Below are 25,887 nucleotides of genomic sequence, written 5' to 3' on the forward strand. Positions count from 1 at the left end.
AGGATATAATAAGGACAATATTAATTATGAGAATGTGATTGGGACTCACCTCCAACTCAGAAGGGTGAGGGCCTCCATCCACCCCAGATACTCAGCCCACCAGGCTCCTTAATATATGAGACTAAAGGACTCATCCATATGCACTCTCTTCCCATTCTCTGCTCCCCAGATGCACCCACAAAAAACCCTTGAAATACATTACTCAAATCCTCAGAGAATTGAGGACAGATATAGACAGCTCAACAGTAATAATGGGAGACTTCAATACAACACTCTCAAGCAAACACAGAACATCAGGAAAGAAAAGACACATAACAGCTCAAATTCAACCTCGTAGGCATATACAAAAGGATCCCAAAAGAAATACAGTATACATTCTTCTCCAAAGTGGAGCATTCTCAAGAATAGACCACATACTAAGCCACAAAGCATGCCTTAATGATTTGGAAAAAGAAAAAGATTCTACAACCTATTTTCTCAGATGATAACACTGTAAAATGATAAATCAGCAATAAAAGGAACAAAAACATGAAGACAAACACATTGAGATTGAGCAACATAATGCTTAAAAACGACTGGGTTCAGTCATAAAAGGACAAGTGCTTTGTGAGTCCACTTCTACAGGGATGAGCACGTGGATGGGAGCAGGGTCAGGCTTTCAGGCCATCCAGTCTGCTGGCCAGGTCAGTCAGGGTGCTCTGTTGAGAGCCTGAATTGTAACCATGAACCATGCACTATCCTGTCTGTGCATCTTGAAGGGCACTTTGGCAGAGGGGTTCACACGTCAACTGGGATCATGTTTTTGAAAGCAGGGGAGGAGAGGATGACCACTTAGTGATTACCATGCACAGGTATGATGAGGTCCTTTGGACTGGTAGATTTTCCTATCAGAATGATGAGGGATACTGATGGAAAAATCAAGCCAGGATTTCGGAAAGTGAGCATACATGTCTGGGAGAAGACAAGTGCATTTCTGTTGGTAACCAACTTCCTAGCAGGGAAAAAATGACTAACAGTACTTTTAAGGAGCCTAAGGGGGGGATTATGCCTTTAGATTGCTCCTACTAGGCCACATTGGTTCGAGTTTCTATACCCTCTATGTGCCATAGAACATTGAACCCTGGATCTTTAAGGTGCGCAACATGCTCCAAAATCCATTCCAGAGGGAAGTGATGTGAAACCCCAACTATGTAAACTAGGCTCTACCTGAAACTCACCTTTAACCTGAGGACTTAAGATTGAAACTACAAAAAAAAAAAAAAAGATTGAAACTACATGGTTTGTGAAGATGCAGAAGACAGTTGTACCAAGAGTATTGAACTGTTGGTGGGCAGATTAACATTTCTTTGCTACTTCAATGCCCTACTTGCTGTACTAAGAAATGTATTATCCTGGCAGAGCTGTGTCTGACACATTGTATTAAAAACAATTTTTTTTTTACCACTAACTCCTATTAGTGTAAGTAGCATCCAGCCATGTAAGGTTGTATTCAGTCCATGCTTTTTGATTTGTAGTTAGCCTACACTTGTTTAATCTCCCTCTCTCAATAGTGTTTTAAAATTATTACATGGGTTAATCAATGAAACTATAAACAGAAGGTCCCTATGTTTAAGGGAAATTATCAGTAAGATCCTGTACCATAAAATTATAAGGATGTATAAGGTGAACCAGAGACAGATCCAAAACATGTAGATTCAGGAATGGTTATGGGCTCGCACATAATCCTAGCTCCAGTCCGAGAACAATTAGTTCTTACGACATGACCCTGCTTAGTAGTTATCCTCATGAAGGAATACTGACAATATGGGTGCTATACCAAAGTGTGGTGATCTGGGGTTCTCAAACTTTTTAAATGGGGGCCCAGTTCATTGTCTCTCAGACCCATTGGAGGGACGGACTATAGTTTTTTAAAATATATGTGCACACTGCACATATATTATTTTGAAGTAAACAACAAACGGGCAAAAAGACCCAGTGGGCTGGATAAATGTTCTCAGTGGGCTGCATGTAACCTGTGGGCTGTAGTTTGAGGATGTCTGATAGATGGTGCCTAACTATCAGAAAGTACAGCATCTGGAGTCTTAAAGGCTTATTTTCAAACAAGCAGCCATATAAGTAAGGTGTCAACTAGGCCCACATGGAAGGACCACACCAACATCTGTGATACAAGGATTGTAATTTATGCAATCCTAATTCAAAGAGTGAATGGTAGCAGACCTTTAATTGTGAGATTCTGGTTTGCAGAATGCTATGGATGACAGCAGAAGTCCAAAATACATTTTCAGGATGTACACAGGATGAAAAAGCCCCCAGTGAATTCCCTCTATCCATAACCTGCTTATCAGAGTATTGGAGAGATGGCTACTGTAGATTAAAATGATAAATCTGACTATATGGTTGAAAAAAATCAACTGGGTAATGAATTAACTTTTTCCATTGCAGTACGAGTGCTTGCTTATTCTTCAACTGTAAATAGATAATTACTGTAAGAGGTAACCATTACAAATTACACAATACAGTACAGATAAGTTCAATAACCTCAATTTTTATAAATTATCCCATGTGAGAAGTAGTTTGCCATCCTTCTCTGCTTTCAATCACCGAAACAAAATTTTACAAGCCTAAATGCTTTTCAATTACATTACATTACAATGTTTATATTAAGTTGTAGCCCTCTTTGTAAGTGCTATATCCATATTCTTGGCTTGGTTTTCAATGACCCTGGTTTATTGTTTGCATGGGAAGGGTACATCAAACTCTTATCCCCAGATATCTGCATGTATGTTAATTGTCACATTCATACTTAATTGTCTCTTGGAATTTCTGGGTGATCTTTTCATCAATATATCCTATCTGAAGCAAATAGGAAGTATATTACATTATTTTTGGAAGTATATTTCATTATTTTTTAAAAATCATTTTATTGGGGGCTTGTACAATGCTTATGACAATCCATACATACATCTATTGTGTCAAGCACATTTGTACATTTGTTGCCATCATCATTCTCAAAACATTTGAACCCTTGCTATCAGCTCCTCATTTCCCCACCTCCCCGCTCCCCCTCCCTCATGAACCCTTGATAATTTATAAATTATTATTTTGTCATATCTTATACTGTATTATTAATATAAATCAAGTTTATGGTTTAAAAATGTTATGACTTTTACCTATCTTATGGGGGAAATTATGTTTAGTTCTACAGTCCTATGGACAATTTAGTTCTACAGTCATAAGAACAATTGTGATGATGGGGCAGGACTGGGTAGTGTTTTGTTCTTTTGTATGTAGGGTTGCTATGCTTTGGAACTGATGTGACAGCACCTAACAGCAAACTTACTGTTCTCAGGTCTGTTCTGACCTATAGCTACTCTGTAGGACAGGGTAGAACTGCTCCGGTGGGTTTTTGACACAGTGAATCTTTATGGGAGTAGAAAGCCCTCATCTTTCTTGCATGGGGCAGCTGGTAGTTTCAAACTCGGGACCTTGTAGCTAGCAGCCCTTGGCGTACAGGACCAGGTCATAATTGGGTGGGATCATTCAAATACAGTGTGTGAAACAGTAACAGGACAGATTAGTGGTAGTGGGTATAAGAATGAAGCATCTCAGAAGAAGTAATAGGAAATCCTAAAACCATCCAGAAAGAAAAGCCACTATCAGAATCTGGAGGAGATCCTTGACTGAGGTGGCAGAGGCACTAGAGGCTACAGCACAGTCCATAAAAACTTCCGTATCTTCATCTGTAGTGTATGTTTGTGCATATATTTGAATAACCATATTTACTGGTCTTTCCTATGTTTTGTTGTTGGGTACTTTTGAGTTGCTTCAGGCTAGTGATTAGTGACTTAGTGACTTCCTGTACAACAGAATGAAACAAACATCATCAAAATTGTTGGCATGTTAAGCCCATTTTTTTTTGGAACCACTGTACCAGTCGATATCTTTTAATCTGGTTAGGTTCTGATCAACTCAATCCTAGCCACCAATGCTAGGTAAAATAGGTAACAGGAGCAAGCTTGAGAGGTCACATACATACACCTCCTTGCACTTTGGACCTTCCTGCATTTGCCTATTCATACACTTCCATTAGCCCTATACTCCAGGGCTTGGTCATGATAGGTTCAGGTTTGGCACAACTATTTAAACTTCAATCCAGCCAGCCCTTTGTAGTCTCTCTCATCTCTACCCTCTGTGGACCAGGTCAACAGCTGCCATTGGAATTTTCCAAACTCGAAAACCTATCTCTTCTTTGTTGTATTTACCCCACTTCCACTTAATACTCAACCCAGTTAGTCACCACAGTGAGCACAGCAGGTTTTGCACTCATGACTGACTCCCTTTTAGCTTTCAGTACTAGAAGGATATGTTCTTTGATAGGCATATACTTCTGCAGCATAGTTACATTTAAAGTCTGGAAACTGCTTGCTCAAAATTAAAAGTAGTCACTTTTTTCTGTAAGTGTTTCTATCAAAGGTAAATCTATTCTCTCAGCAATTCTGGGTAGATCTAATTGTGTTTTCAAATGCAAATGTCTGATGTTCAAGGTTCTAGGTGGTACTCAGCTTTTCTGCCTAAATCCCCTTCCTATATCTTGGTTTTAAACAAGAAATATTTTATAGCAATTCTTAATCTCAATCTTTGAGCAGAATCAAAAGTATAGGATGTATATAGGCTTACAAAGTCACTGTAATCACACTTCTCAGTATTCATTTTTATGACACATTTATGTCTATTTTATAACACTTAAGTAGGAGAAACCAAAATCCATTTTTGAGTCAGCTAAATGCTTGATCCTAAACGACAATCCTTTAAAAACATACCTAAATTCAATTTTCTCTTCTGTACCCCAGATTATCTCTTTCATATACATATGCCCTTTGGACTCTGGAAATGTGAATCCAGCAGGCCCTGGTCTCCTATCAAACACTTTAACCAGCCCTGCTTTTGCCCCAGGAAATTCTAGAAGTGACTTCCTCTCCTTGGATGCTGTTTAACATCCAATATATTCCTTTTGTGATTACAGGTAAAAACAACCAAAGTAACCATCTAAGAATCAAAGGTTTCACTTCCTGTACACCTTCCTCCTTTCTCTTGTAAAACTTCATGCTTCCACGAGTCTGGAACCACTATAAAAAATCCCATTTCTAATCTCAACTGAGGAAACATCATGGGGGCCATGGTGTTTTCTGGCTACATAAGAGGACGATCCAACTCCACAGCAGCCTATAGCTGATTGCTATAAAGCAGAGGTCAGGTACGCCTCAACTCTCCAACATTCTTTTGCCCTCTTGTACCAACTCTTCCTCCCATGGCACTCTTACTTTTCTGCTACATTTCAATAATATATTGTAATGGCTACAAAGAACTCTAGGACCGTATTCATGATTATGGGAGTTTATTAGGTTAGTTAACATGCTAGGGTCAGAAAACATTAAGGATATATTGGTCTACAGTAGCTCCACTTCTCAGCTAGCAACGAAGTCTCTCTCTAGTACTGAGAATCTTAGTCAGGGGGTCCCTTGACCTCCACCATCCAGGAAGCCCACCTGCTGCAAAGTCCCAGCAGTGTAATACGTTTGCTCTGGTGCTTCTGGTCCTGGTATAGCATGGCCTCTGCTGACTTTGCAACTTCAGGCAGGAATCTCGAGTGTCCTGCACTGGTTGCTCTTTTTCCTCCATGGTAACAGAAATTCTCTCTCTGCTTTTGAGATGGCTTTCTTAGAGGAATGGTAAAATTGACCAGTTCTCAGTTTAGAATCCTCTGCACCATATTTGTATTATTAATAGGTGCCCTGGTGGTGTAGTGGTTACGCATTTGGGCTGTTAAATGCAAAGGCAGCAGTTCAAAACCTCCAGCTGCTCCTGGGGAGAAGGGTGGGGCTTTCTACTCCTGCAAAGAGTTAAGTCTCAGGAACTCACAGGGGGCATTTCTACCCAGTTTTATAAGGTCAGCATTGGCTCAAGGCAGTGAGTTTGGTTTTGGGTTTAACCAATCATTTGGTAGGAGATACAGAGAAATGACTAGAAGAGCAATAAGTAAGCAATTTCACTTGTCTCCAATGGTGCATTCAGTATTCTTCCCCCAACACAGTAATTTAAGAGCTTTCAGCATGCCAGGTGATGTCATCTGCATATCCATAGGATGCTAATGTGACTTCCTCTGATCCTGAAGCCATATTGTTGAGGGGAGGAGAAAAGATCACTGATTAGATGACCACCTTTTTGGGTACTGGACCTAGATTTCTGCTATTTTTAAACTTTTTGAATGGTATAAAACACAAAGTTAGATAGTGGGAAGGGGGTTGCAGATGATAAAAAGGCATATCTAGGGCAATGAATGTGCAAATGTGCTTTGCACAATTGATGTATGTATGGATTATGATAAGAACTGTATGAGCCCCTAATAAAACGATTTTTTAAAAAGGCATATCTGATAGTAAACATCTGTATAGCATTGGGATGCTGAAATAATGAAATTCAGAGCAGATTAAATATGAAGGATAAAAGTAGTGATACAGCAGAGTATTTGTAATTTATAGTATAAAACACCTAGTAATAAACCAATAATAAACACCTCTGTAATTAATAGCCAAAAACCACCGCAATCAAGTTGATTCTGACTCATAGTGACCCTACAGGAAATAAAACTGCCCATGTGAATCTTTACAGTCTCATCTTTCTCCTGCAAAGTCTTTGATTAATTTGAACTGGTGAACTTGCAATTAGCAAATCAACACATAACTTGCTTTGCCTGCAGAGCTCCTTATAAAAAGCCGTACGTGTGTGTGTGTGTGTGTGTGTGTGTGTGTACCTTTCTCGTTGCTGTTAGGTACCATCTAGTCGATTTTGCCACCTAGTGACTCTATATGGCAGAATAAAGTAGTTTTCTAGCTATAATTTTTAAGGGAACATATCAGTTGCAGTACTAGGGCTCATACATAATATATGTATGTATGTATTTATGTATGTGTGTGTATATTATATGTCTGTATATGTGTGTATACATGAGGTAGCTTCAAAAATTTTGTTGAAAATATGTAATTAAAGGATAATGGACTTTTTCCATGAACTTTTTGAAGTTCTTTGTGTGTAAGTAAATCTATGTCTTTGTATATTTTAGAGGATTGGTCTCAGTCACATATGAAAGTTATACATTGGTAAGTTCTGTTAGGGTCCTGGGGTGGTTTACTCGGTTCTTGCTTGGCAACGCTTAAAGAATTCATGTGACAGAACTTCCCTTTCACGCATAAAATACTTGGATTTTGTAAATCCAAGTATCTTCCCAAGTAACTTTTATGCATGAAAGGGAAGTTTCAGGTATAACAGTCTCAAAAGGTACACGCTTTCTCTGCAAAGTGTGCAGGGCCACATGGTGGGCACAGTGGGAATGTTCACGACTGAAAATGGCTGTTTTACGGAGCATGGGAAAACCGGTGGAAGGAATACTTGAACAGGAATGCAGAAGCGCGGAACCATCATGGGGAGTCAAGAGCAGAAAATCCCAAGAGAGCAAGTGAGCTGTAAGTGGGCATGCAGGTGTGTGTACATTGCACGTGGGAGGAATCTCATCCTCCGCTTGCAGTACACACCTGAATAAGAGAAGAGAGATAGCTCTGCCCCCAGCCTGTGTTATTTATCCCCTGCTATCCCCACTGGCTGGGAAGGTGTGCTTGACAGTATTGACCGATCTTATTGGTTGACTGTAGACACCTGTGTGATGTCACGTCACTGGTGCCTAGTCACTGGTGCCTAGTCTGTGGGCCCAGGTGAACATGCTCAGTCCTGGATTTACCCATAGGTGTCTAATTAGTGTGCCTGATTTTTTTTTTTTTACTGTGGCATGGGCAGCAAATTTCCGCTAGTTCAGACCTTTGAGAAGACCACCCCCCTTTATCCCTAATGTAGCAACCTGCCATTTGCAAAAAATATAGATGCTCAGTTCTCCCCGTAGCTATTGAATCAGAATCTTTGGGGTTTGGGACCTAAATAAGTGTATATTAAATCACTCTTTTCTACAGGTGATGCTTAAGTACACCTAGGGTATTGTAAACCATGTCTATTTAAATTAGCCATTAGATAGTGATGCTATATAGTAATTATTTGCTTGCAAACTTGTATTTATAGAAAAGGATAATGGCTAATCAGTAAGTAATATCAGCTTCTTTTGTAAAGTACAGTTTTGTTTTTGTTAGGTACCATAAAATTGGTTCTGACACATAATGACCTTATCCACAATGAAACAATGCCCAGTCCTGTGTCATCCTCACAATTGTTCTTATGTGTGAGCCCATTATTGCAGCCACAGTGTCAGTCCATCTTTGAGGGCCTTCCTTTTTTTTCGGTGCCCCTCTTCTTTCCCAAACATGAAGTTCTTCTCCAGGGCGTGGTCTCTCCTGACAGCATGTCCGAAGTATGTAAGACAAAGTCTTACCATATGTGGTAGTTAGATGATTTTATGTCAACTTGAAGACGTATGAAAGCATAGGGGTGGAATCCAACCTGTCAAGCAGGTCACAGTCTGATGATGCCTCCTTGGGGCAGTGGCCTTTTTATAACTGGAGGAAACTGGGAACTTCACTCTTCCTGCTTATTTCATCTTCCTGCTTACTGAGACTTTACCACCAACCCTGAGAGTTGCTGGCCCCCTGCAATGTTTCCAACAACCTAGGATCCAATTGACTCTGCATCCCCCGGCCTGTGATCTTCATGCCTGCATTCCTTTGCCTCATTTTCTTTGTCATTGTAGGTTGCTATGTGAATCTGAAGAGGGACTGATGGACTTGAGTTGGACTGGGATGGGATTTCTTCTTGATATATAATTACTTTTCATAAAATTCTTAATCATATGTACATGAGTGTCACTGGATTTATTTCTTTAGTCATCCGGGCCTAACACACCATTCTTGACTTTAGGGAGCACTGTGGAGCACTTATTCCAAGGTAGATCAATTTGTCCCTTTAGCAGTCTGTAGTACTTTCAATATTCTTCTCTAGCACCATGATTCAAATTCATCAATTCTTCTATCATCTTTTATTCAATGTTAAACTTTCATGTGCCTATGAGGCAATGGAAAATACCATGGCTTAGGTCAGGCGCACTGTAGTCCTCAAAGTAACATCCTTGCTCTTCGATACTCTAAAGAGGTCTTGTGCAGCAGATTTGCCTAATGCAACTTGCCTTTTGCTTATTGCTTCCATGCGCATTGATTGTAGATATAACCAAACCAGTATTCTTGAGACTTCAATCTTTCCTGTATTTATCATCATGTTAACTATTGGTCCAGCTGTGAGAATTTTGGCCTTCTTTACTTTGAGTTGTAATATGTACTGAAGGTTGCAATCCTTGATCTTGATCAGTATATGCTTCAAATCCTACTTACTTTCAGCAGGAAAAGGTGTCTCATCTGCAGAATCTAGGTTGTTAATAAGTCTTCCTCCAATCCTGATATTACGGTCTTCTTCAAATAATCTAGCTTCTCTGATTATTTGCTCCACATACAGATTGAAAAAGTATTTTGAGACCATGCAATCCTAACACACACCTTTCCTGATTTTTAAACCACGCAGTGTTCCCTTGTTCAAATTCCTCATGAGAATAATGAAATGTGTTGGAATTCCGAATCTTCTCAATGTTATCCATAGTTTGTTATGGTCCACACAGTCAAATACCTTTGCATAGTCAATAAACAAGTCAACTTCATTTTGGTATTCTCTGCTTGGAGCCAAGATCTATCTGACATCTGCAATGATATCCTTGTTCCTCTGAATCTGAATTGAACTTATGGCAGCTCCTTGTCAATGTTCTGCTGCAACCGATGTGGGATTATCTTCAGCAAAATTTTACTTGCATGTCAGCAATGGTATTGCCTATAATTTGAGCATTTTGTTGAGACTTTTTAATAGGTACAAATATGGGTCTTTCCTAGTTAGTTTGCCAAGTAGCTGTCTTCCAAATTTCCAGGCAGAGATAAGTGAATGAAGGCTTCCAGTGCTTCATCAGCTTGTTGAAACCTATCAATTTGTATTCCATTAATTCATGGAGTCGTCTTTTAGGCTAATGCCTCCGTGCAGCTTGATCTTCTTCCTTTAGCACTGTTGGCTCTTGCTCATATGCTACCTCCTGAAATTGTGGACTGTCGACTGCTTCTGTTTGGTACAGTGACTGTATATTCTACCTGTCTTCTTTTGATGCTTCCTGTACCATTCAATATTTTTCCCATAAAAATCTTTCAGTTTTGCAAGTTAAGGCTTGAATTTCTTCCTTGATTTCTTTCAGTTTAAAATAGGCTGGTGTGTTTTCCCCTTTTGCTTTTCTAATTCTAGGTCGTGCACATTTCATTATATTTGAATTTGCCCTCTCAAACTACCCTTTGAAATTTTCTATTCAGTTCTTTTACTTCATCCTTGCTTCCATTTGCTTTAGCTACTCTGTGATTAAGAGCAAGTTTCAGAGTCTCTTCTGATATATGCTTTTGTCTTCTCTTTCTTTTCTGTCTTTTTGATGATCATTTGCTTTCTTCATGAATGATGGTCTAGATGTCCTCCCACAGCTCATTAGGTCTTTTGTCATTTGTGTTCAGTGTGTCAAGTCTGTGCTTGAGATGCTCTCAAAATTCAGGTGAGATAGACTCAAAGTCATATTTAGGTTCTTGTAGTCTTGTTTTAATTTTTTTCAGCTGCTTCTGAATATACATATGAGCAGTTGATGGTTGGTTCCACAGTCAGCTCCTGCCCTGGTTTTAGCTGCTGTGATAGTGTTTTTCCAGTGTCTCTTTCCACTGATGTAATCAATTTAATTTCTGTGGAGTCCGTCAGGAGAAGTACATGTGTATAGGTGTTACCTTTTGTGTTATTGAAAAAAAGGCATTTGCTATGAACAAGTCCTTGGTTTTTCAGATTCTATCATAAGATTTCCAGCTTTGTTTCTGTCACCAAGTCCATATTTCCCAATTATTGTTCCTTTCTCTTTCCCCCAATTTTTTAATTGCAATTGCCAATAATTATCAATGCATCTAGATAGTATGTGTAATCTATTTCTGGCTGAAATTGTTGGTAGAATTCTTCAATCTCTTTATCACTAGATTTTGTGGTTGGTACATAAATGTGAGTAATAGTTGTATTGATTTGATTTGCTTGAAGATGCATAGATATAACCATATCACAGACAACATGATCAACTTAGCAATGTCCTTTTTGACAATCTAGTAGCCCTGTTGGTGTGGTGGTTATGAGTTGAACTGTGATCCGTATAGTCAGCAGTTTGAAACCACCAACAGCTCCATGGGAGAAAGAGTCTCGTAATCACACAAAGGGTCACTGTGAGTCAGAATAGACTTGATGGCAGTGCGTTATTTTTAACAATGAATACTATACTACTCCTCTGGATTGTGTTATTCCTGGAAGAGTAAAACGTAATAGTTGTCTGATTCAAAATGAACAAGACTGGTCCATTTTGGATAATTGTTAGGATAGTGATCTTTATGAGTTACATTTCAATTTTCGCCACTTTGGGTTAGTTTGCTGGCATTTGAAATACCAGTGACATAGCTTCCGGCTATGTCACAACAACACACAAACCACCACAGTATTAAAAACTGAAAAGCAAGTGGTAGAAAATTAAAGATTATCCTGTGATTATTTGCGTAAGTACAACACAGTATAGTAATAATATTTACCACAAATATTATGGAAAAATGTATAGTTCACACATTCTTAGATAAAAAGCTACTCAATTAAGTTTTTAATATTGTGATTATAATTTATTTATATTTAAATTTGACACATTTTCATTATCTAAAATTAATCTTCTATTTTCTTTCTTGTGTATTTACAAACTAAATATTATACTAAATTTTCTATTTTATTTATAGCATGTGTAAAAACCTTATTTGAGCCTTCCTATTGATTAGTTGTAGTTTTAAACTCTTTCCTTTTAAAATTACATTTCATTTTCATTCCCTTTGATTGAAATTGAGGGATATTATTTGACTTCTAGGATCAAACAAACACAGTGAAATTCTTCTGACTGATCTGTTTTGTTTTCCCACCTCTCAAGTTTTTTACCTTTAATAGGATGTGGTTTTATCAGTTTCTGTGTCATTTAAATTGAAACTGTTTCTGAATTTTTCAGGCTACTATATTATGTTCAAATAAAACTCATTGCCATGGAAATAATGTGGCTTCATAGTGACCCTATAGGACAGGGTAGAACTGCTTCTGTGGTTTCTGAAGGTGTAATTTTCCCCCCATAATTCAAATGTTTTAGTTTTTATTTTTATTTTTTATAATAGTTTTATTGACATATCTTAAACAATCCAATGTATCTGTTCACATACAATTCTCAGTTTACCTCGAGAGGTGTTATACAATCATGAAAGCTATCATTGATAATGTTACCCTCAGGGAATTGTTACTCCAGTTACTGTTTCTGAAGAATTATCTGTCTTTCATGTATTGAATAATATTATATAAACAAATAAAAATGTGCAAGTCTAACATTAATGTGGTAAAACAAATAAATACCTTAATGGTAAGGGGAGGAAATATTGAGTAACCAGAGGATATTTATGTGGCTTATCAGTGCCATACCACACCCTGGATTTATCTATGTGGCTTCTCTGAGAGGGACTCTTCAGTTACTTTGCGGATTAGCTTTGGGTCTCCATTGCATCCCTGCCTCTTCACATTGAGTTGGTTGTGTGTTTTTGAATGGCTGATACTTCTTCCCTCAACACCTCATGATCACACAGGCTGGTGTGATTCTTCCATGTGGACTTTGTTGCTTCCCTGCAAGATGGCTGATTGTTTAATTACAAACCTTTAAAGACTTCAGACACTATACCTTTTGATAGCCGGGTATCATTAGCTTTATTCACCACATTTGCTTATGCAGTCATTTTGTCTTTAGTGATCCTGTCAGGAAAGTGAGTATCACACAATGCCACATTGTTAGACCAAACCATTCTTTTACTGAGGCAAGATTTAGGTAGAAGCCCAAAGTCAATCTGCTTCCTTGTTATACACATATTCATATATGTATACATATATATCTATATACACATACATATGTACATATATATACACACACGTACATGTATACACATATCCATACACTTACATATATATGTAATATTGTTGCTTCCCTGCTAGATGGCTGATTGTTTAATTACAAGCCTTTAAAGACTTCAGATATATATATGTACATATATATCTACATACACACATATGTACACAACATATAAATGTACATATATACACATATACATACACATATATGTGTGTGTATATATATTTCTCCTACTCAACTGTTATGTTTACCCATTGTGTTAGTCTGGGTAGACTAGAGAAACAAATCCATAGAAACTCATATGTGTATAAGAGAGAGTTTTATATAAAGGGTAAATGTACATTAAGAAAGCATCTCAACCCAATCCAATCCAAGCCCATAAGTCCTATATTAGCCCAATCTATAAAGTCCTCTTCAGACTCAGAAAACACGTGCAATGGCACCAAATGGAGGGCGATCACAGGCCAGTGGGTAGAAAGTCTTTAGATCCAGTGGCACTGTAAGCATCTCAGTGCTGGCAGGGGTTTCGACGTGGATTCTCTGGCTTCAGAGGTCTGATTGCATCAGGGTAGGTCCATGTGGCTTCTCCAGCTCAGGGCACTAGCATAGTTCCATGTGTTTTGTCAGCTGCCATGTCTCCCAGGGAGTGAGCTATGTGTGACTGTCTCTTGCCTCCAACAACAAACTACCGCAGTTCCCAGAATTCTCAGGAGAAGGCCATGCCCACACAGAGGTCTCATTGGCTGTCTCCAGATTGATAGGCCTACCCCTACACTCTTAATCCTCAAATTGACACCAGATTATGTAACTACCACACCCACCATTCCTATTTCATTAATTCAATTGTTCAAAGATGTCAAGAGAAGCTACCTACTCCTTGCCATTAAATTTAGAACACTTATTATTCTCATGTACCCCTCATTGTTGGCTACCTCATCCCCTCTTCCTCTCTCCTCCCATGCCACCCAGGAACCATCAACCTAATTGCTGTCTCAGTAAGTATGTCTATTCTGAATTTAATGTATAGATAAACACCAAAAAAACATACAAACAATGCCAAGGTTAACAAGAATGGTTACATAGAGCAGATACCATATATACTCGAGTATAAGCTGACCTGACTATCAGCCGAGGCACCTAAATTTACCACAAAAACTGCATTAAAAATGTGCTGAAAAACTCGATTTATATACGAGTATATATTGTAAATAACTATGTAAAAGGACATCATCCCAATCCCCAATTCTTTCAGGGTTACCTATCTTGGGTCCTATTAGCCTAGCAACCTAAAATGGAAAAAAAAATGTTTAAAGCTAGAGCGAGTTTGCTTGGTTCATAAGTATAATACCGCACACCACATTCACCATCCTTTCCTGATGCTTCCTTTGAGAATACTTGTCTATCCACCTTGCAGATGGGTCCCAGTCTCCCCCTACCACCTACTCCTCCACCTCCAGATGAAACTATAATTATTTAAGGCACTAGAAAGCTACCTCTTTTCTCCCACAAAGCAACTGTTGGTTTCAAACTGCTGGTCTCTTGGTTAGCAGCCCAATGTGTAGCCACTATGCTAACAGGGCTCCTTTTCCATATTGTGCTGGGCATTAAAATTTCAGAATTGAATGTAGTCATATGCACTTTATAAAAGCTCACAGTCCTGTTGAGGAGGAAAACAAGATGAATTGTTAGGACACAGTGTATTTATTATACGGTATTTACCTATTAGGTGTAGCAGTCTTTTATTATCTCTTATTTTTATGGTAGGAACTTTTAAGATAATGCTGCTGAAAACAGAAGATGTATCATATTTTTACCATGATGGGAATATATGGAATTTTACTTAAGAGAAGGAACACGAAACACCTTTTACAGTGGAATGCTTACTTGTTTTAGGATGGATTTCCCCTTGGTAACCAAGAGCAGTCACACTAGCCAACACAGTAACTCTCTTCATTGCCTGTTGATTCAGAGACATGATGAGTCCAAAGTGACTGGGTGGCATTCTTAACTTCCAGTTTAGTGAAATCAGTATTGAGTCTCTACAGCAGAGTATTCCTCCCTTTGGAAATAAGGCCTTCAGATCCACAGAATATGGGGGCTCAGGGACAGGTATCAACATTTTTTGAATGGTTTACTAGGGGTAATAGTGAGTAGTGCCACTCCCATTTCCACCACTTGGTTTCTGAGTCCATGAATCCTGGCAATTGGGGAAATAGAAGATAGTTTAGAATATATGCATATTCCTGGAGGATAGTGCCCAGCCCTACCAGTTAGTGCTTTTAGTTTATTGCTTGCTTCTATAGGGAAAGTTTAAATGGCTTTCACTTGACTTTCCATGCTGTGGAGCAATGATATACTTAATGTGGCTCTTCTCTTGGTCTTGATATTGCCATAATATTTTTAGCTCCCACCAAATGACCACTATTTCCTCTTCCTGGTGCTTCTGAGTAGCAGAAGATGCTTGATAGGATTATATGCCTCAGTTGTAAGTCATTTTTAACATAATTACTTGTGATTGTAAAAACTTGATCTCTAACATATGATTTTTGTGGGTATAAAGTGAGCCATCTTACAATAAGCAGGAGGGATCTCACTACCATCAAATTAACAAGCCAAGGAGTGAGGTATGTCCATTGGACCCAGAAATCCCTGCATGCTGAACCTCCTAGATCCAGGAGAGAGAAAGTTCTATGGCAGAGAAGCAGCTGAGCCACAGCATGAGACGGAGTCGTGGGGTTACTGTCCCATGGAAAAAATAAAGCTCCCATGGAGAAGCAGCTGAGCCACAGCATGAGACGGAGTCGTGGGGTTACTGTCCCATGGAAAAAATTAAAAGGCTCATTTGAGGAGTAGGGTGTCTCTAGACAGTAGAAAACCAGGTTTTCGGACCCATTTGCTAAAGCAGAGTGCCTTTGGGCTAGGGCTTTTAATGAAGTGGTGCCCATCAGACATTTATCAGCAGTACCAAAAGAAATCTTCAATCTTGCCCAAGCAAGGCTAGAGACCAAGGGGCCTAGTGTCAGACATACTGCGTACCAGAGAGAGGCCACCTGTGGCCATGGCTGAAAAGAGGCTCTCCTGACCAAAGAAGTTTATCTTGAGCATTACTAATCTTGCTAACTTTACCTATATAGCCCATGATTATGAATATTGTCTGTGAGTTTTGTGTGGTCATTTCCGTTAATTACTCTATATACATGAGTATAAGCCAGGTTTTTTCAGCACAATTCTTGTGCTGAAAACACCCCCCAGTTTTTTGTGGTAAAATTAGGCGACTCGGCTTATACTTGAGTATATGTGGTTTCAAACTCTGCTGAGAAGTAGAGTGTGCTGCGGGAAGGACATTTGACATCACAGATGGCAAAGAAGTTTGGAGGGTGCAGATCTTTCTGACAGCAGCCTCATAGGAATCAGCTTTAGGTTGATGAGTTTGATTCTCCTTCCTCCTTGTCAAGTCAGAGGTCAAATCCACATCCATTTTGCACCTACCATACTAGTCCTTACTTAATTATATGTCAGAGATCCGCTGTGGAGATTCTGCCCGTTGTACGTGTCTATGCCAGTTATGCATTCAGGAATTGCAGAATTCATTACAGAATGGATGCAGGGAGCCACTGGACTCCGTGCCAGATAGGTTTGAGTTAAGAGTGCACCAATAACCTGAGTTCTATATACCCCTAGTGATTGGTGGGCCATAGCAACATCTTGAGTCTCTTGGAATTCAGAGCCAGCGTTCTGTAATCCCTGAAAAGTCTGATTATTTCCTTTTTCCCAGTGATTGCTCTCATAAAAGTCCTTAGAGTCCTTTTGATAAGTTTGGGAGGAAGAGTTACAGTATCACATTTGGCCATGTGAGTTGTCTTAATATCTCTGTTGTACTTCTCTACTTGATCTCTTTGGGTTCCAATATCCATTGCAGTGACTACACAGAAACCCACAGACAAAACTAATGGTTGAAGGGTTTATTAAAGAAGTTATAATTCCAGTGAGAAATGCTCAGGGTAGTTTACCAGGACATGCTACAAAGTTTCAGGTCTTCTTATTAATACCCATAGGCATTGCCACTCTGCTGTATGTCTCCATCTGAAGACATTCAGTTCAACCTCCATGGGCCAACAAACCCAGCTCCTGAATTAGGTGCTCAGAGGCACCCCACTGCAGTAAGCCTCAGCTTCACTTACATAATTCAGTAAGCCCCCCTTTCTGAATTAAGTGCCTAAAGGCAACCTCTAGTAAACTTCAGCCCAAAGGCACTCAACTCCACTTCTCTGGGTCAGCAAGTCCAACTTCTCTAATTAAGTTTCAAGAGGTACCCCACCCCATCAGCCAGCTAGCCTCCAGTACAGAAGCACTCATCCTGATTTAGTCTGTGGGTTGGGAAACCCACCACTCTGTTCTATGCTTTGGCTCCTGGTTCTGTTGCTGTTTCTCTGATGGATGGTGTATCTGGATCGAGGAGAGTTTCTGTCCAGGGATCTCAGGTCCAGAGGGCTCGCTCCACACATTGCTCTTGCTGGTAATGAGATCCATCCTCCTGCTTCTCAGGGGGCTCATTTAATATGTTTTAGGATATCACTCCAGGGAAGCCTGTTTGCAATTAAAGGGTAATCTTATCAGTATCTTTCCCCACCATCTTTCCAGACCCAGGTAGGGAAAGGCCATTTGGTGGGAGTTAGACTTTGGCTAAAATAGGGGGCAGAGGTTGTGGGGTCTTAAACTGGCTCAAGTATGGGATTGATTAAAGTGCCACAGCTCGCTTTCTCTCTCTCTCCACATTAAACTACCATTCACTTGACTTAGAATTCTTCTACTTTTACAGATAATTTTTTACAGATCATAAGTCCATATAAATCCAGTTATTTTTGATAATTGCTTTGACTTGTATCCCTTATATTTGGTGAAACTGGAGTGCAATTCTTTCTTAGGTTGTAATAAAAAAATAACTTCAATATGATCCATGTTTATAATGATGATCTTAAGCATGGCAGGAACTGATGGGCCCTTTTATACATCAGAATAGTATATTGTGTCCAGTATAGAAAAACAAATTTAGAGGGGATCTTAGCCACTCATATAACATGCTTCTTTTTGTGAATATGAAAAAAGTCGAGAATGACTTCTGATTTGTCCAAGGCTTAGGAATGGCAGAGCTAGGAGCAAAACAAAGTCTGTTTCTACTGGTGAGAATTTTTTTTTATAATGTGTGCCCAAACCTCAGTTACTCATATTAAAAGAATATGGTGGGCTTTTGGCATACATCTTTCATACTGCAAAGGTACATACACATGCCATGATTAAATATAATTTCAAAATGTCAGCTATAAATCATATGCATTTTTATTAAAAGTGGTTCTTAATACTCAAAAGAGCCCCATTCTAAATGGTACAGCTTATTTTCATAACAGATTTAAATATTAATCTTTTATGACTGCTTACAAGCTTGATTACTAGATAGTTTGATGAGTTAAAAAAATTCTTTGAAATATTTTCACAGGTCCCCCCCATCAATCACTGAATGACTTAATAGTGGTTCCTGTTATGCAAAGCTAAAATTCCTCAGCCTAATTTACCTCTTCCAACTCTACTATGCTTATCTAAGGACTAGAATTAAAGTTCACAGAAACATAGTTATCAACTGAATAGAGTAATGCATCAAGGATCAGAAAACTCCCTGAGTGACTTCAGTTCAGGGCTTAAAAGAGGTTCTTGAAAGAGGGGGGAGAGGTGATATAAAGGGGTGGGGGAGATAAGAAGGAGATGGTATCTCATTGAAACCTAGCTCCAATTTAAGCACAATTACTTTTTACATCATGGACCTGATTATTTCACCTTCATGAAATAATCACTGAACATAAGGATGCTACAGCAAAGTGTGGCGAAGAAAGTAGATGGTGCTTGGCTATCAATCTGAATTGTGTCTGGAGTCTTAAAGGTTTGTATTCAAACAAACAGCCATATTAAGTGAAGAATCAACTAAGTCCACGCAGAAGAAGCACACCAGTTTCTATGATCCAAATATGACAATTACAAAATTCAAATATGGTGAAGAGAATAGTATTGAGCTAAAATTATGAATACCTAATTTGTAAAGGCTATGGAGGACAGTGGAAGCCCCAAACTCATCTGTGGAGTATCTAGTGAGACCCAGCTGCTGACAGATCTGCTGTAGCCAAACGCAAGTGTCTTGAATAACCTTCCTGTCAGGCAGAGACCATTGTAATCTTGATAATGCTGGAATGAACTCAATACTTGGCCAGTTGACTTCCCTATAGACACAATCTGAATTTGTTCTGGGTGCAAGTATCTCTGAGATGTTCCATAACAGAAATTTCTTCCCTGACTTCATGAATGTCAATGGTTGGGGCGGGGGGGTTGTCTTCTCCCTGTCATGGATTATTGTAGTTTTGTCTTTATACTAATATGATCTTATCCATATCACATTAGTGCAATTTGTTTTTCTTTGTCTTCTGGTGGGTTTCCCAGCTGTGAAGCACAGGAGAAGTGGATGTATAATGATAATAACTGATACAAAGTGTTATAGGGAGTGCAAGGGTGAGGGATAGACAGGCGATGGGGAGGGAAAGGGGATTTCTGGAGTAAATAAGGCAAGAGTCGGGAGGGAACACTAGAACTGATTTTGATTGAACAATGCATTTTAAAGGCGATTTAACCATGGGGCAGGGAATGCTCTAAGATATACGTGGTGCTGATTGTGCAGTTTCCCTTGATATGATTGAACAATTGAACTATTCAATAGTATGATATGTAAGCTATGTGCCAGTGAAACTGTTGGGGAAAAATAAGAGGTTCTCTTTGACTCCACCTCCTGTTGAGAACATGCATTTCTACCTAGAGTATACTGAATTAGAATTTATATTTTATCGCTATGTCTAGGTGATTCTTATAGATCCCCAAGTGATTCGTGGTGCACTGTATCTGAAGTAGAAGTATAAATGCTCAACAGGGTGTCAAGCCAGAATGGACTTGTCAGAAGCCCTGCTTCCTTTATGACGAGTGCAGGTTGTAGGAAATCTGGCATATACTTTTTATACAGATTTTCAATAACAGTAGGACACTGACCTGTAAATATTTGTAAATTTTTCTTATGTGGTCTATATCAATACCTTTATCATTAATATGGTGAATTGAATATTGAAATACTTGTATAGCATTAACAGGGCCTGGTGAAATACTTTTTAAAAGAGCAATTGAGGTTCTTATTTTCGCATGTCTTATATAAGGTTTTATGTAACTTCCTTTGTATCTACCTCAAACTCACAATCCCCTGTTGCTCTTGCTACTTAGTTGTTAACATCTTTTTTCTATTGCTACATAGTTGAAATACTAAAGGTTTCATGTTTCTATTTAAATGAAATTATATAGTAAGGAAAATGGTAGTAGTATATATGTGTTAGAAAATGGGGAAGTAAGTATATTCTTAGCTCATAAAAACTACGTATTTTGCTGTCTTGAGGGAATTAGGTGTTATATGATTTCTGGTACAGTGATACCTTGGTTTCCAGCAGCTCTAAGCTTGAACTTTCCACTACTCAGACAACAAAGTTCGCAAAAAAACCTGCCTGGTCTTCAGAACATTGCTTGATAGTTGAACCGAAAATCCGACCTGAATAAACCTTTATCAGCCAAGAGTGAGTCATGACTTAAGTCTCACTGCGAACACAACTGACATGACACTTCATTCTGAGCACTGTTCTTGCTCACATTATGATAGTGTGTTAATACATTCACCATTGTGATTTTTTGCACATTATTTGTGTAAAATATCATAGCCCGGGTGCCAAAGAGAGTTAGTGATACGAGCAGTAAAGCTAAGAGGAAAACCGAGAACAACGATAGAGTTAAAGAAAGAAATTGCTAAATTTATATCAGATCACTGCTTCTCTGATTTGGCAGCTAAATGCAACATGGCTAAGTCTACGTTATCAACATTTAAAAAAATGTTTTTAAAGTGGCTAAATTAGAAACAACTCGATAGTGATATTGTATCCAAGACAGGGATGTGAAAGAAGGCTAAAAGCCTTCATAGTGATTTAAAGTCTTGGGAAAATGAATTTATAAGTGTAATTTTTAGGCCTCATAACCAATTATTTGGTTTCTGTTCTTTCTTAAGGGAAAAATATGTTGTTCTCAAACTTTTCAGTGTTTGAACATGAATTTGGAACAAATTAAGTTCAACAACCAAGGTATCACTGTATTGTGGGGGAACTTTGTGGGATAAATTAGTCTCTCCAGCTAAATGGAGCTAATCTTTAGATATTGCTTGGATTTCTTTTAACAGGATGAAGGAGTTTTTAAAGAAATCCCTATTACTCATCATGTTAAAGAAGGATATGAGAAGGCAGATCCTGCACAGTTTGAATTGCTCAAGGTTCTTGGTCAGGGATCATTTGGAAAGGTATGAATGACTGCCTTCCCCAATTTTTTTTTCTGGTAACCATTTAGGAAAACATTGTCTATGTACAAAGAGTTCTGATAAATGTGCCATTTCCAAATTTCTCAAAATGATGCTCACAAATGTCATTCTCATTTTACGTCTTTCGTTTCTTTATGCTTTCATTTCCATTTCATCATATTTTTCTATAATCAGGAATCCTAGTGCTACAGAGGATTAAGTAAGTTTGATGGTTCAGACTCATCAGCTTCTCTTCAGAAGAAAGATGACAGTCTACTTCTGTGATGATTTATAGCCTTGAAAACTATGTGGAGCATTTCTACTCTATCCAGTAGGATCACTATGAGTTACAATCAACTCCACAGTCATGGGTTTGTTTTTGGTTTTTGGTAATAATCAAGGTTTCCCAATCCCCTAGACTTACTAATTTCATTAGAACGAAATATAGCATGCTATTTTTTAGCTCACGAAATCAAGATAGTTTACATTTTAGAGACAATGGTTTTCTCATTCTGTGTGTACATGCTGGCTTAAACACAACTTGACCTTTTTTGATGACTTAGTCTACATTCCTTATGTTTATCATAGAAGTCAGAATTTATGTGTCCATTTATCTGTCATCTATTAAAGTACTACATGTGTAAAGTGTGACAAGGCTAGGTACTAGAGGATATATTAATTGTGTGAAATTCTGCTTTCAAGGACCCAAAATTTCAAGGCAGAAGGACAAATTGAGGGATATTGATTGCCTTGGGTAAATCTGCTGCTAGGATATCTTTAAAGTATTGAAAAGCAAGGATGTTACTTTGAGGTTGTAAAGTTTACCTGACCCAAGCCTGGGTATTTTCAATCACTTCTTGTGCTTGTGAAAGTTGGATATTGCAGAAGGAAGAACAAAGCAGAATCAATTCATTTTACTTATGGTGCTGCAGAAGAATCTTGAAAATACCAAGGAACAAACAAAACTACCTTGGAAGAAGTATATCTAGAATTCTCTCCAGAGGCAAGGATGATGAGACTTTTGTCTCATGTGCTTTAGACATGTTGTCAGGAGAGATCAGTCCTTGGATAATTACATCATGTTTGGTAAAGTAGGGGAACAGTGAAAAAGAAAAAGACTCTCTACAAAATGGATTGACAAAGTGGGGCAACAATGGACTGATACATAAAGAACAATTGTGAGATTGTACATAGGGTCGTTATGATTCAGACTGACTTAACGGCACCTAACAACATTGGGATTTCTTATTAATTGCTTAATGACATGGTTCTAGGGAAAGAACTATGCAGATCTTGTTCCTGACTTGCGTACCTAATATCTCAGATGTGAATATTATAACATGTACACCCAACATATATGAAATGAACATTTAGGAAAACAGCAAGCACAAAAATTGAAGAGGAGAAAGGCAAAAAGAAACAATTAATTTCAGGATGACTGGATTTCATTTTCAAAGGATAGAAGTAAGGCAGTTGAGCAGAATAGTGGTTATTTGTAGTGTTCAGGAATATTTTAAAACAAAAGCATTTGCTGATTACCTAGTGTATGTATAACAGTTGTATTGTTTACAACATCGGTGGATATAAAGTATATAATGTTTTAAACCAACTTGATACCGAGGTGGTACAAAATATAACATGTGAAGTAGAGAGAAAGAAATGTCAAGAAATAAAACACAATGTGGAATGTGACTTGGCAGTGAGGTTGTAGAGGGGATATATGAAGACAAGAAGATAGTACATGAACAGTTGTGCTAGAGAGAGCAAAACTAGAGGGAACTGTTAATAGACTGAAGAGAAGTAATATTGAATTATTGACTTGTAGAGTTCACACATGTATTTAACAAACCTTTATTTTATGTTAAAAAACTGATATTTTGTTAACTATTGTCTGATATGTAGTTATTTTATAGTGTTTGTTTTAGAACAGAGCTATAGTTCTTTTAAATAGAAAATGCTTAAATGTTTGACTTACATAATAAAAGCTCATGAGGTAAAAATTTCGTGTCATTGCAAGTAATTGCTTTGTTATATGATATTGTAAATTAACACAGACTGCTTCAGGGAATGGTTAGAGAGATTGAAACACTCACTGCCTTTAGAAGTGTGTAGATATAGATGGAAGCTATATAGAGAAATAATATGTCAAGAAAAATAACACATTTTGATATTTTTTGCCTACTTAAAGTTTCTGTGATTTTATAGTAATGCTTTTGGACATAATTTCATGTATAAGTTTATGTCTTAACATTTCCTACAGTTGTTTTTTTCTCTTCAGTAATGATTTAAGGTTGTGTGATGTTTTCAGGTCACTTCAACAAATACTTATTGAGTACCTTTTTACTTGACAAATATAAAAAGTCTAAAAATTTCGTATTAAGCATTACTTCCCAGAGTTGAATTAGCACATTTGAAAAGAAACCTATCAGGATGAAATTTTGTTGTTACTACGCAGCAATTTGCAGTTGATTGTATGGAAAGGGTAAGGGAGATGAGGTTTCTAAAGCTAGGAAAGGTGAAGTGTCATGGAGGAACTGTGGGTGTCAGAATCGGGTAAAGACAGTTGGAGGTTAGAGGCATATTTGACATTTGCCTTACAGAAATCTTCCTTGCACATATGTGAAGTTGGATTCTCCTTTCTTTTTGTGTAGCCAGAGCAGGTCAGAAGTGACATCCACACAATTGAAAAACAAATCATTACTCTTTTAGACTGTATCTAATGGCTTCTTTTATAAAATGCCACATCACGAATAATGTAGGCACTTACCGTATATACTCACGTATAACAAGTTTTTCAGCATATTTTTAATGCAGTTTGTGTGGTAAAATTAGTGCCTCAGCTGATAATCGGGTCAGTTTACACTCGAGTATATATGGTAATTGAATTTTAATTTTTAACACGTAATTAGAAATGTTAGAGCTTGGGATGGCAGGATGAAGTAGCAAATTAGTTGTAGTAACTTTTTAAATGAGCCATCCCTTTCCTAATATATAAAAACTAATCTTATAATTTCTTATAAAAATTATTACTCATTTGTTCTATTGGTTGAGAATTTTAAGACTGTAACTTTTAATGAGACATGGTCTTATTTAAGCTTGCTTGATAACTTTATAGAGTTTAACTTTCATTTGTTTATTGAGATAATGTACCATCTCAATTATTTTACCTCCAGAGATAAAAATTGCTTTGATTTCTTATTGAAAATATAATGTTTGGTAACTTCTAAAACAAATCAATAAAGACATGGTAATGAAGAAAAGAAACTAGCAGTGATAGCATTTGTTTGCTCTTACCAAGGTAACAAAAAAGGGCTTGGGTCTTAAAAATAGTTTCTAATTCAAAGTAGTATGCTGGTGTTATAACACTATTATTTCTATATCATCTATTTAAGTATTTTGTACAATGGTATGTGTGCTGAGTGTGCTTTACTAAATGATCAAAAGTGGGAAAATATTTAAAAATGTTGTAATGTAATTTATAGAAGAGTGTGTGTTTTTATAAAACTAGAGGAAATGTAAGTATATATGAGTATTTTATAGCACTATGTACAAGGGAGCTTCTATAAGTTCATGGAAATGGAAATAAAAGATAATGAAATTAAGAAGGCCTGTAATCGTGGGGAAATTTAATTATTTTGAATTCCATTTTTTCCACAATCTTTTTGAAGCTCCCTCTTTTATACTAACAATGGTTTGAACATTGGATATAACTTTTTCTTCTCCATTAGGTTTTTCTTGTTAGGAAGAAGACTGGTCCTGATGCCGGGCAGCTGTATGCAATGAAGGTGTTGAAAAAGGCTTCTTTAAAAGGTAGAAACTTAGAAATCCATAAGGATAGAATTTGGTATAGCTTGTTTTATGTTGTGTGTTGCTGGAATAATATGGAATAAATTTAATTTCTTTTTCACATAACAATTCTTAGAGTTTTTTAGTCAGTTTGATATTGCCACATGCTCTAATTTAGTGAAAATTTACCTTGCCTTAAAAAAATTTAAATAGTAGAAAAAGTGACACATTTAATTTAGTTTAAAATGAACTTAGTTTTGTTAAGCTGCATTATTTTCTTCCACGATTTTTTTCGCTGTTATATCTCTAGCATTATTGCTTATTGAGTGAATGCACAGGGGCTTCAAAAATTCATGGAAAAATGTAAGTAAAATATATGGGATTTTCCCATGAACTTTTTGAAGCCCTTTTGTGCAACTACCACATGCATTGTCTTTTATGCTGTGATTACAATCCTACTATGTTTAATTATAGGAGCCTTAGTCGCATAATAAATAAGCTCTCAACTGTTAATCAAAAGGTTGGTGATTCAAACCTACCATAAATATATATAGCCTTATAGCGTCTGGGGTCTTAAGGCTTGAAGGTAAACAAGCGGCCATCTAGCTCAGAAGCAACAAAG

The 25,887-nt window shown here is 37.7% G+C and overlaps 1 protein-coding gene across 1 annotated transcript in view; it reads left to right on the forward strand.

The window, feature by feature from the left end:
* Positions 1-25,887, forward strand: part of RPS6KA6 (ribosomal protein S6 kinase A6) — a 198,090-nt gene that overhangs the window by 5,245 nt on the left and 166,958 nt on the right. The window contains exons 2-3 of the mRNA XM_004714129.2: positions 21,366-21,482; positions 25,208-25,289. Coding sequence (XP_004714186.2) covers positions 21,366-21,482; positions 25,208-25,289 — 199 coding nt within the window. The remainder of the gene's footprint in view (positions 1-21,365; positions 21,483-25,207; positions 25,290-25,887) is intronic.

Source organism: Echinops telfairi, unplaced genomic scaffold, assembly GCF_000313985.2.
Source record: "Echinops telfairi isolate 266 unplaced genomic scaffold, ASM31398v2 ScPeMD7_7419;HRSCAF=8457, whole genome shotgun sequence".
Taxonomy (NCBI): Eukaryota; Metazoa; Chordata; class Mammalia; order Afrosoricida; family Tenrecidae; genus Echinops; species Echinops telfairi.